Source organism: Passer montanus, unplaced genomic scaffold (assembly GCF_014805655.1).
Source record: "Passer montanus isolate IOZ18808 unplaced genomic scaffold, ASM1480565v1 scaffold8, whole genome shotgun sequence".
Lineage (NCBI taxonomy): Eukaryota > Metazoa > Chordata > Aves > Passeriformes > Passeridae > Passer > Passer montanus.
Genome location: NW_024373256.1, coordinates 2,746,428 through 2,758,981, shown reverse-complemented (window position 1 = coordinate 2,758,981; position 12,554 = coordinate 2,746,428). Strand labels below are relative to the sequence as shown.

General features: G+C 40.4%; 1 protein-coding gene across 2 annotated transcripts in view; it reads left to right on the top strand.

Annotated features, from left to right (window-relative positions):
• Window positions 1–12,554, top strand: part of USP22 (ubiquitin specific peptidase 22) — an 89,985-nt gene that overhangs the window by 56,219 nt on the left and 21,212 nt on the right. For both annotated transcript variants that reach the window (XM_039732002.1, XM_039732001.1), the window contains one exon: window positions 8,879–9,048. In XM_039732002.1, the coding sequence (XP_039587936.1) occupies window positions 8,879–9,048 (170 nt within the window). The remainder of the gene's footprint in view (window positions 1–8,878; window positions 9,049–12,554) is intronic.

The window sequence follows — 12,554 nt, the reverse complement described above, 5'->3', positions numbered from 1 at the left end:
GTGCCCTAAGGCAGGGAATGGGAACTCGTCTGGGCAGTGGAAAGGCTCCTGTTTTGGCATCATCATTTTGGGAATTGGCTCAAAGATATACATGTTGGAAGTAGAGTGTAGAGAGTACTTTGTGTGTCTGGCACACTGTGCACACTCAGGAGTCATTTCTGGCTCGGAGGTTTCATCTGTGCAGTAATAATATAAAATGATACACTTGATGTTGGCTCATACCCTTGGTAACTTGTTTGATGTGTTTGCTCCAACCATGTCACTTGCCCTTAGGTTCTTCCAGCAATATGTGTCCGAGTAGGATGTGTGGAAAGGCCAAGCTGTTGCTCTGGGGAAGGATCTGTAGTAAAGCCATCTTTGGTAGTCATTGCTTAAAGATGTCATTTTGCTCCTAAATCTGGCAAAGGACAACCTTTCTTGAATCTCATCTCCATTTGTTGCTGGTTATTTCTATGTTATTGCTAGAAATTCTTTGTTTAAGTAAGCCACAAACACATATCTCCTATGCTGAACCCTGGGTCCAGTGTTGTGTCAATGTTGTGGAGTTGATTTTAATTGAAGGTGCAGCACAATACAGGGACTCCGTTGAGCTCTTCCAGAATTGATTTTAAACCTTCTTGATAGCTGCAAATTTAAATTTCCCTTGACACACAGTAGCATGTGTGACACAAAGGTAATGAATACCAGACCCCTGGATGTATTTGCATTATCCTGTGACTCTTCTTCTGCATTACTAAATGGAGAGAGTGATGCATTGAGCCACAAATGCAAAAGCCCATGCACAGAATACCTATGCAGTCTAAAAATAACATTGAGGAGAGTTAGCAGCCCTCACTCCAGCAGCAGTTGTTACCTGTTCTCCAACCTTGCCTGAGTGGCAGCAGGGCAGGTAATTTTGGTTTCCATGAGGTCGAGTAGGAATCCAGGGGTGAGGGCTGTTCACTGTGGTTTTAGCCACCTGCCTGCATTGGGAATTTGTTACAGGAGAGGGGCTGAGGGGTGGCTGGTTTTGGGGTTTCTGACAGTTCCTGCATCCTTCTTTTGTTCTGAGTGGCTGAGCAGTCTCAGGATCAGAAGCAGGGAAGGATATCAAACACCTCTCCTGAGTTAGGTGCACTGGGCTAACAGAGCTGCCTTTGGAAACACTCCAACAAATCAGAGTCCCCAACTCCCTCATTGCAATGTTTTCTAACTGAGACAATTATTTTTAATATCTAATTAAATTTTACTTCTTGTGAGCTCAGTCGGTTTTTATTATAGCTTTGGTAGGTCACAAGAGTTAATTACAGTCCTCATTGTAGTGGCCTGTAACATACTTGAAAATTGTCAGCTTGGCTGTTCCTCCACCAACACTATCTGGTTTTAATTAATTAACTCAACCAGTGGATTCTTCATTTGTTTCTCCAGTCTCAAATATTAATTCCATACAAATTTTTACTCATGTTCTTGACATTACAAAATTTATTTTTAAAATGAGTGCTCATTTAGAGACATCATGCAGCTGAGGTTTACCTGTCACCAGAGCAGAATTAGTTCCAGGCCTTCTCATATTCTTGTTAAGTTCCAAAATGCTGTTTGTAGAAGAGCTACAGCTCAAGATTAAGTTGTTGAGGCTGAGTTACTGTAGCCATTGCTCCTTATTTTGTGTTTGTCCAGTTAATTTTTCCTTGTTTCCTACTTCACAATTGTTTTTATTGAATTTAATTGATTTCAGATAGTTTCTCCCCTTTAACAAGTTGCTCTTGAGTTATTGTTTTGTCTTCCAATTACATTTGCACTGTCCTGATGTGGTTTGTCCCTTCTCTAAGTGTGTATTATGTGATGTCACTGAAGCTATTGAATAAGAATAGTGAATGCAATCAATTCCGGTCAGCTAAGAGGGGTGGTGGCAAACTAAATGCTGGAAAAACATTCTTGGTGTCTCAGTAAGTGCTGTCGTTTCCATGTGGTGTGGATGGGCTAGGTCCTCTTCATAGATATGCTAGAAAGTGCATTAATCTCTGCTGCTGAACTGGTGCAAATCTCACTCTGCATCTTTTCTGGCATTGTAATTTAGGTGGGTTGTTGCCATTTGGTAACTTTTCAGGGGTTTATGGATATTTTAATGGAGAAGAAGAATAAAAGCATTCACTTTTGAATGGCAATTCTAACACGACATAAAGAATAAATCTGGAAAGTCTCCTAGGAATGCTGAGGTCACTCCAGAACTGCCCAGTTGCACACAAATATGCCTGAAATTATCCAAAAAAAGACTTGAATTTGCCCTGTGAGCCTGAATAAAGCACTTGAACATGCTTTTAAGTGTTGGATTTAAATCAAAACACATAAGGTAAGATTTTTCTTACAGACTGGGAAATATGAACGGCTGTGTTGTTTTGTTTATTTTGAACCACTTAAAATCTGGAAGGTGGGAAATAACTTTCTTTTAGAAAAACAAAACCACCCTTGGCCAGGAACGAGTACCTTAGGAAAAGTGAGTTCATGCCAAGCACCTGGTTGAGGTGCCAGCCTGCAGTGCTGGGACACATTCCCCTTTTGGCTCTGGGCTGTCAGTCGCTCAGGTAGAGTGTGAATTGTCTGCATCACTCCTTTAAAAGGACTGCCTAAGCCGGCTTTGCCTCGGGGCAGAGCTGTGTGAACAGTGAAACAGGTCAGCATTGAGGATGAATTCCTCCAGCTCTGCAGCAGTGACACGCCAAGACTGAGAACTTTGGGGTTTGGTGATTCAGCCTTGCAAACAGTCCTTGTCTTCTGCTGCTGCTACATCCAAGGGGGAATAATGACTGTATTGTTTTCTCCATACAGTTAATGGTTTTGCAATCCATGTGCCACTCATGGCATGTTCTTCCCTCCAGTGTAGCAGCTCCTGTAGTTGGACTGCAGGGTTCTCAACCGGATCCAAACTCATGGATAGTTTCTTTTTGTACACATAAGCAAACTTTTTGCTATTGAGCAATCTGTTACTTCAATAGCAATAGAAAAAATGCAGTGATCCAGAAACCTTTAGCTGGAAATGGGAAAGTTAAAGATGGGGTTTCATTTAAAATTCAAATATTTCTTTTTCCTATGATGACTTTTTTTTTTTTTTAATTACAGAAGACCTTTTTTGATTTATTAAAGGCCATTCTGCTGTGTAGGGGTAGCTAAACTTGTAGGTTTTGATGCAATGCACAATGCAGTGTATCTAAAATAGTCCTGTAATTTATTTTCTCTCTGTTTACAGGAGTTATTCTTCATAGTCTTATGCTGACTGCTTCTGGACTCAGTGTCTTCTGTATTATCAGGGCTTTTAGATGAAGGTTTTTATTTCATTCCTGTCACTGACAAATGAAAATACTTACTTCTAGTTAAATCAGGAAAAAGAAATCCAAATTTTTATAACAATATTATCTAAATACAATGTCCTCTGTCATCTTCTCAGCCTCCCAAAACTGTAGCATTCAACATGGTTTATGAATCTTGATATGCACACACACATATGTGATATTCAAGAAATATTTTTAGATAATGGAGTTATATAGTGAAAAATTCATGTACAGAATATAACATATATAGAAAAAAATTGAAAAAATGTATTGCAGATCTCAGATACAGTGAAATATTAATGTACAGAATATAACGTATATAGAAAAAATTGAAAAAATGTATTGCAGATCTCGTTTTCTAAATTAAGATGTATTGCTCTAGAGCTCTATTCTGACTTATGATTTAAAAGTCTTAGCTTAAAAGTTGGGTAGAGCAGAGGAGTGAGAGAAGCTCTCCAGCTTGTGCCTGTTGGTGATGGAACAGCTCAGGGGGTGAGAGGTGGGTGGGTGGTGCTGGTGAAACAGCTCAGGGAAGGTGGTTTGTGTCCAGAGGGATTTACAGTGATTCCAACTGAGCAGTGACCGACCTGGCAGCCCTGAATAGCTGGAGAAAAGGAGTCAAGTCAGAAAAACAAAAGAGAGGGAGCGTGAGCATGTTTTCACCTGGTTCAGGACCAACCCAACAAGGGAAGATTATTGCCCTGAGTGTTCATCTTCACTTCTTTGATCTGTCCTGTAATCCCTTGCTTGGTGTTACTGTCAAAACAACTCTGTTGAAAAAAAGATCTGCTTATGAACCAATATTTTCTGTTTCCTCTTCTCCCTCCAAAGATGATTTTTTTCTTTCTGGGTAGATTGCATGTTCTGTGTTTGCTGGAAGTAGTTGCATTGTTCAGTTAGTTTTTTAAGATCATGTGGTTGAAATTTCTTCATTTAATTTGGCTGTGGCAAAAGTTTCTGTAGCTTTTTCTTAAACAGTTGTCAAAACAATTTAATACCCAAATGTGTTATTGGTAAGTTTGTAAAAAATGTTCTGTAAGAACTTCTGAAGAAAAAGTTCTAATTTATTTGCCTCAGTGTTCCTGCTTCTGTAGTTACTGTGGGTTTCAGTCCCTGTGAAAGGATGCTTAGCTGAAGTGTTGGGGAATAAATTAACCAAAACTGCATGGTTGGGGCTTTTTTGGTCACTCATGTGATCATTGGTGTCACAGAATGTGATGAGTTTTCCTGTGCAGACTTGTAATTTCACATGTCTATATACTGCTGCTTTCTGAAATGAGTATTTTTGTATTAACATTTCAGAAGGGATTAGCTTTGGAAAATAATTGCTGTCGCTAACCCCATTAGCAAAACTGCTGCTCCTGGCATGCAGGTGGAACAGCAGCTCTGGGTCTCACTGGGCCAGTGTTTGTGGCAGCTCCATTCAGGTCATGTGTGATATGTTCTACGCCTGAAACTTGAGAGCTGAGAGAGAATTTGGGTGTAGTTTTAGGTGCTGGGAAGTAGGGTAGACCTCTCCTGAAATATTTTCAGAAAGATGCTCTTAAATGTTGTTGCCAGTTCTTGTTGGATGGACTTAGGATGAATACCTAAAATTATTCTAGAAATCTTCACTGCTGTCCTGCCCTGTTTGTTTCCAAGTGTGATGTTGAACTGCCTTTAAACATTTCAGTGAGTTCTTCCTCAGCTTGCACTGACTTGTGGCACTGTCTGATGGAGCTGCAGGGAAGCATCACCACCAGATGGGGGCTGGGGTAGGGGACAAGGATTGCTCTAAGGTGTTGCCAACCTGGGTTTCCTCTAGAAAGGATCTCAGGCTGGCTCTGCTTCGGTGCCTCTGAATCATCTCCTGGTTGTGTCACCAAGGTGCATTGTCCAGTGACTGCTGCTCTTCCTTCCAGAACCTTCATTCCACTACATCCCAGGTTTCTGCATGGGAACATCTGTTCAGACTGGTTTGTTTGCTGTCTTCCCAGTCCCAGCCTGGGTTTAGAGGCAAACAGAACCTCCTCCATGAGGGGTTTTCTATATTTTCTATTCATGTGTGGTCCTCTCATTTCCCTGCTTCCCCACCTCTAATAGCTGTGGAGTTGCATTTATGGAGAAGTGGAATTTCCTTATCTTGCCTTGGATTTTTCATCTCCCCTGCGTGGGTGTACTGGCAGAGCCAGTGTTCTGGATCTCCCTGCATCCCAACAACCATTGTTGCCCAGTGTTACAGATCTACTGCTTTGAGCATTGGAAAAACAGAACCCATTCCTGGAAGAAGATGGAGGAATTGAAGCTGACAAAGGTAAGCCAGCCAGAACCCAGTCTTGAGACCAAATGTACAAAGAATTTCCCAGATGGGTTTCCCTGTGCTCAAGGCATTGCAAAAGTAGATTTCTTGCTTTTGCTTATGCCCTGCCTGCCCAGCTTTTGGCAGAATGAGTAGTGTTTGTATTCCATGATGATGATTAAAGGATATTTCCTTCTTTTATGATTGTACCATACATGACAATTTTGTCTTCTCAGTAACATTAATTTATTCCAATATTTACAATTGTATCAGCATGGTTCAGAGCTAAAACTTCTTTCTTGTGAAGTATATTTACCACAACAACACACATGCATGTGTAGAAAATATTAAGTATCTCACAGGTTGCCCTGGCTCATTTCAGAGCAATTCATAAGAAGCAAAAATAAAGACAATACTATGAAGCACAGCAGAAGTTTGCAAAGTAGCAGAGCTTTATTTTTAGTGGAGGTTGGAGCCTGTTGACAATCCTTAGACTGTGACACTGTGTTCTGATTAGAGCCTGGTGGAGACCACTGTTGGTGTTCCAGCACAAATGGACTGCTGCATGTGAGGTTTTGGCACATTATTTTTCTGTTAATTTATGACCCACATGTTGCAATGTTTGACTGTTCCAGCAAAACCGTGCCAGGCTTTATTAAAGGGGAGGGAATAGGTGTGGCAGGCACAAAGCTTTTACATTCTCAATATGTTATTGACCAGAGTGCTGTACAGGCTTTAATTTTTAGCTGTTTTTCTTTGCAACAAAACTCATTATTCCCCATAAAAGTTAAGCACAAGAGGATGTGTTGTTCTGAGTTCTGTCAGCTCTTTAGTTTACCTACATCAAATTCTGATGTTTTCCAGTGTGCTGCAGTTACTTATGCAGTACCTGAGCTGTAGTTCCTCATACCTGTTTCATTTCAAACACCAGTTTAAGAGACTGTACAGCAGCTGCAGTCATTGCTCCCACAAGGATAAGACTGATGTGTGCTGCTTTCCTTTTTCCCTTTTCAACTGAGTAAGTTCTCATGTTTTGCTACAAATCATTTTCTGATTTTTATTGGGGTTTGGAGTATTCACATTTCAGCCTTGTCTGTTTTGCAGGTTGCTTTGTCTTGGTCCATTCAAGTGAAGTCCCAGCACATGAATTGCTCCATTTAGATCCATGAAAAACTGACAGCAAAGACCAAGCCAGCAGAGTAAACCAAGAGCATTCTGAGTTTGATGCCTGTAACTGTCTCCTGGTGGCAACTTTAAGGAAGATTTGATTCTTGTGGTCACAGGGAAAGACGGTCCAGCCACAGGCATGTAATAAATGATGCTTAATAAATGGTTCCAAAAAGCTGCCTTTATGTGTTTGCTTTTGTGACTGCTCTATTAGATACCAAAAATGCTAGGGGGAATCTCTAGATTTACTGCTGGTTTTCCTCCAGCTTTCTGTGCTGAACAGGCTGGCTTTGAAATCTGGTGCTAACCAGAGGGAGAAATAGGGAGAGAATCTTCTGCTTCTCAAAATGCATGTCAGGGAGCCTTCCAGCCTCCTGTGAGCACAGCCTGTGATTTAAATAAATCCAGTCAATTTTAAATGGCAGAAAACAAGGGGAGAGGTAAGCAAGAGGTACCAAAATGTTTCTCCACTTGCACAGCACGAACCCCTCCTGTTGTGACATTGTTTGCAGAGACACAGACTGGGAATTGAAATAGGATTGTGGACCAAGCTGAAGCATCACACAGTATTTCAAGCTGCTCCAACAAATTAACTATTTAACACTCTGCTAATGTTGTGCACACACTTATTGCCTCCCAGCATGAAAATCAAGCAAATAATTGCAACAAGCTTCTGCCCAGTAGAAGTCACTGTAATATAATGGGAAACTTTGTCCTGTGAGTAAACAGAAGAAACAGGAAACTGCTGGAAACAGGTCGATGTTGCTTTAGATACAGGAAAAAAAAAAAATCAGGAGTGCTCTGTGTCTATGCCTCAGCTCTGGGTGCAGTTCCAGCTGCTGTGGTGCCTGTTCTCAGTGGTAGCATAGCAACTGGACCACACCCCCTCCTCTGCAGGATGCTAAAGAGCCCTTGGAGCACTATCTGCTGTACTGCACGGGAACTGCACCACTTCTAATTACCACAGCACTGCCGGCTGAGAGGTTTTTACATCCCTTGGAACGACAAGGAAATTCCTCCTTCTGTCACTAGTAATCCTGTTGTGTTTTCTTTCAATGTTTCTGTAGTAATCCTATTTTTATTGCAGAAGAGGACTATGTTGGTTTTAAATCAATACCAGAGTTGTATCTATTGGTGCATTTTATCTCATTTCAAAGTAAGTTGTTGATTAAAAATAAGCATTCATGGCCACCTGATGCTCTTCTTGTTTAGTGCTCCTGTATGGTGGTATAATGTTAATATTTTGGAAGAATACTCAAGGATTTGAGCATGTTTTTCTTCTCACTTAGACCTTGCATATGACTGAAAAGCTTTCCCCACTCCTAACCTCTCTTCTGTTGTGCAACAAAAGAGCTTTCCTTTAAGCATCTTGGTTTCCAAGCACAAGGAATCGTCTCTGGGCATTACTGAACGTTTGACTTAAGGTGTGATGAATCCTCTTATGCAAAGTTGAATTTTTTGATGTATGCTGTAGATTAATGTTTAATTTACCTAAAATGAGTGTGGAATTAGTGTTGTTCAGAGTTTGGTTTTTTTTTAAAGTTGTTCTGTTCAGATCTTGGGTTTAAAATCTCTGAAGTTTGCATTGGATGTCACAGCCTGACTTGGTTTGTCAGGGCTGTTTCCTTTGCTGCCTGTCTTAGAAAGATGATGATTATAACAATACAAAAACCTTGTTCTGCCTTCATGACCTGCATGGGGGAAAAGCTTTTTAAACAATCTGAAAACTTACTCACTGATTTCTTTAAATGTATTGGTTTCTTCCTGTACTGACTTAGCAGTTGTTGTCATTGCACCTTGGTATCAGATTTGGGGAGGGACTGTTTTGGTGACATGTGGCACAAAAACCATTGCAAAATAATGGTAGTGGTGTTGCTGAACTTTTAGGTTGCCTTATTTCTTAGAATTTAAGAAATCCTAGTGTAGTTCAGAAAGCTTCTGTAGTTTCTTATGACTTGAGTACAAAAATACCAATAGCCTCCCTAAGCCAGTATAAAACTGTATTTGGAGCTGTGCATGTAATACAGTAAATCCATGGCAATATTGTAAGAACTGTATCAAAATGCAAATTACCAGTTTTTTAACTTGATAATGCTTATGCATCCCCTCCCCCTTTCTGTCTTTATAGGTCTACGAGGGCTAATCAATCTTGGGAACACATGTTTTATGAACTGTATTGTCCAGGCACTTACCCACACTCCACTGCTGCGAGATTTCTTCCTCTCCGACAGGCACAAATGTGAAATGCAAAGCCCCAGCTCATGTCTGGTCTGTGAAATGTCTACGCTCTTTCAGGAGGTGAGTGCTGTTTGCCACAAAGCATCACCTTGCCACAGATGCTGTTTCTCACCCCAAAAGGAATTGTGTTCTATTTGCAAATATAAAGGGAATGCAAGTCATGTTTCCCCTCAAAATGTAGTAAAACAAAGCAGTAAAGATTGAGACCTTGCTGTCAAAAATACCCAGCTGCTGAAAGGGAAACTAATGGCTTTTAAGTCCTATTGTGAAGTCACCCATGTTTAGGCAAAGCTGGTATTGGAAATAATTACAGTGCTGCCTGTTCTTCTGAGACTGATCTGGGAATCCTCAGTCTTAAAGCTGAATGTGTGCTTTAATTAAAGGTGCAAGTTGTAACTGGAAAATATGTCACGAGCTCTTCGGGTGATAATGGGAGTGAGAATAAAGCAATAGTGTACATCCTTGTGGTTTAAGGTACTGGATTATGTAGGCCTGTATGAATATTTTAAAGATCTCAATTCAGTGCTTGTTCACCAGCAGAAACATCTTTTCTGTCATTTCTTATGTGCAAACCCAGTAAGGGCCAGGAAGGAGGATAAAGAGAAGTGAATGTGTTGCTACAGTTTTTGTGTCTTCCCTGTACAAGCTGCACTTCTTTCCCTTTCCCACTCAGGAGCCTGGCTTTGCAGTGTGTCTTTTCTGTAGGTCTGGTTCATGCTGTGTGAGACGAGCACAGGCTTTTCCTTAATAAATAGTCCAAGAGCTTCATTATCTGTCTTAATTCCACATCAGTGTTGTAAGGACTGTGGGTGGACATGGGCTCCTAGTTTTAAGATGTCTTTCAAAACAAACCCAGTTTTGTGCCTTTCCCTCAGTGGTAGATCTGCTTTCTTGATAAGTAAAATAAAACCAACCAAAAAAACAGAAAGAGCTGTAGTGTACGTGCTGACATGGAACATTTAAAATTGCTGGAGATGTCTGTACACAGAGCAGGTTTTCTGTGGATGTGCTGTCAGGGAAGTTCATTCTGACAGGGACCAACCTAAAATAGCTTTACCTTTATCTTGTGATTTTCAATTTGATTTTACTCCGGTGCCTTTTTCACCAGAGATGATTTTTTTTTGGTCTCTGCAGGTGAGTTAAACACATATAGAAGAAGGTAAAGCCCCCTTAGTTGTTCCAGTACAAAGTTGTTTTCTGCTCATACTCAAGACTTCTGGGGATTTGCAACATTTCATTCTGCTTATCAATCATTAGCTGTATGTTACATTTCTTATTTTTTGTTCTATTTTTCAATTGTTCTGAGTCTGTCAGGAAAGGGGGTGAAAACAAAAGGCAGGCAGACCAATAGGTAGCAGCTGTAGGATTATTGAAACCAGATGTGCAGTTAAGTGGGGAAATACCACAATGCCTAGATAAAAAAAAAAATCAGTCATGGTATAGAAATACCAGTTTCTGTACACTGTTAATAGAGAAACCTATTTGCTTATTTAAAAATAAGGAATTATTATATTCTTTATATCCTTTCATCAAATAGTGATATAAAGTCTCACGCTGCTGAACATCACCACACTATTTACACATGCATTTTTAAAAAAATCCCTTGGGAAAGGGGAAATGAGTGTTACATTACAGATTGAGAGGCTGCAGGAAAGATCAAGACTCTCTAGGTAATGATTTTTGTTTCCATTTTTGTGTGTGGAGCCCTGTTGATGGCTCAGGATGCCTTTTGCTCTGCTGTGAGCATGGAACAAAGAACAGGCTGTTATCCAAAATGGGGCTTAAATGCAGCATTTGTGTTCCTGTGTTAGTTTCAGTTGTAATCAAGTTTAATTTCCTACACAACTTTGAGAAGCTCAGCCTTCATTTTCAAATAAAAATTCATGCCTACACTTTTATTAGTTCTATTAATTAAATGTTCTGCAACATGAGGGTGTATGGATGAGGGAACAGCCATATCTGTGACACCAGACTGTGCAGACAGCAATAGTCCCTGTCCTTATTTCACATTAAAAACTGCAGCCATGTGCTGTAGGAGGACACAGAAAGTGACTCAACCTCCTTGAAGTAAAACTGGAGCTTAATCCTCCTAAGCAAAGCTGTTGGGTCTGTAACCAACTTGGTATATTTTAACTCACAAGCAGTAAATACCTTGTTGTGCTTATGGCTCTGTCAGCACCCATTGTACAGTTCTGTTCCCAGTGAGTTTTAATTTCTTTGTATTCAGAATTAAAACAAAATCTTGCCATTTTTGGAGCACACTGATTATGTTTCATGTCCCAGCTCTCTGCAGTGGCTGCAATGAAGATTCTGTCACTGCCTTTGCAGAGCTGAGGTCTGAGCAAAGGAAGGCAAACCAGGAGATCTCAGTGCTATGGTTGAGAATTCCTTTGTAATTGAATTACCAGGGAAACTTTGATTCAGGTTCTGTCTTGTTTCTGCATAGCTTTCCCACCAGGATTAGCTGGTGTGGTTATCCCAAAGCATCTTACCCAGGGACAAACAACCAGGGCAAGGGTTAATTTCATCTCCCCTCCACCCTTCTTTTCTGAAGGTGTGATCTTAGGCAAATGGAATGCCAGGGGATCTGGTGAGTGCCTGAGTGGGAGCTCTCCAGGAGGAAAAGAGAGACTGTTTTGAACATTAAATAAAACTTACTATATATAAATAAGCCAGGTTTGCTCTTTTGCCTCTTAAACAGAAGTTACCCATCCCACTTTATTTCTTTTTCGTTTAAGATCATGTAGTTATATAGGTTGAGTGGTTTCTCTGTGATAAATAGGAAGCTACAAAGTTCTTCCACCTTGAAGTAGGTTGGTGGTGAGTAATGACTGTCAGATGGTTCTCAGGACTGAGGTGGTTTTTTCCTGGTAGCTTTTCTGGCAGACACACCAAGCATTGAGATCTGTTTGTTTTAAAAATATCTGACTGCATCAATTAACATTCTCCTTTGTGCTACATGAAACCCATTTCTCAATAGAATCAAGACATGACTTACACTGCATAAGAAAAGGAATGAAAAGGATTTGGGAGTAGCAGATAGTGGTGAAGCTGGACAGGGGGAAGACAGAACACACAATTCATTCATTGAGTCTTTTGGCTGAAAGGGTTGGTGCCCTCCTTTTTACCTACTGGTGTTTGTGTTGTAGTTTTTGCTTCACTAATGAAAATTGATTTCAGGATGGTCCACACCCTGAGGTTTATCTAAGTCCTTTCCAGAATGACCACTCAGGAAGGTAGGATTAGATCTGTGTCTCATGTGCTCTGTGAAATAGTAGGAATGGGAGTAGAACAGAATGCAGTGCATCCACTCAGAGATGGAAGAAACAAAACTTTCATTTTCCCCATCATTACTCATTCCTGTGAGCCTAGCACAGCACAAGCATGGGAAGAGTTGAGAAGTGAGGACCAAGAGGGAAAAGGAGGAGATGATTTATGGCTTTGATATCTGAAGATGCTACTGTTGAAGTGACTTATGTATAAAATAAGTTACAATAATGGTACTAGAGGGGAGAAAAATGTAGTTAAGGCTCTTTACATAGACAAAAGCTTGAATTTTGTAATGG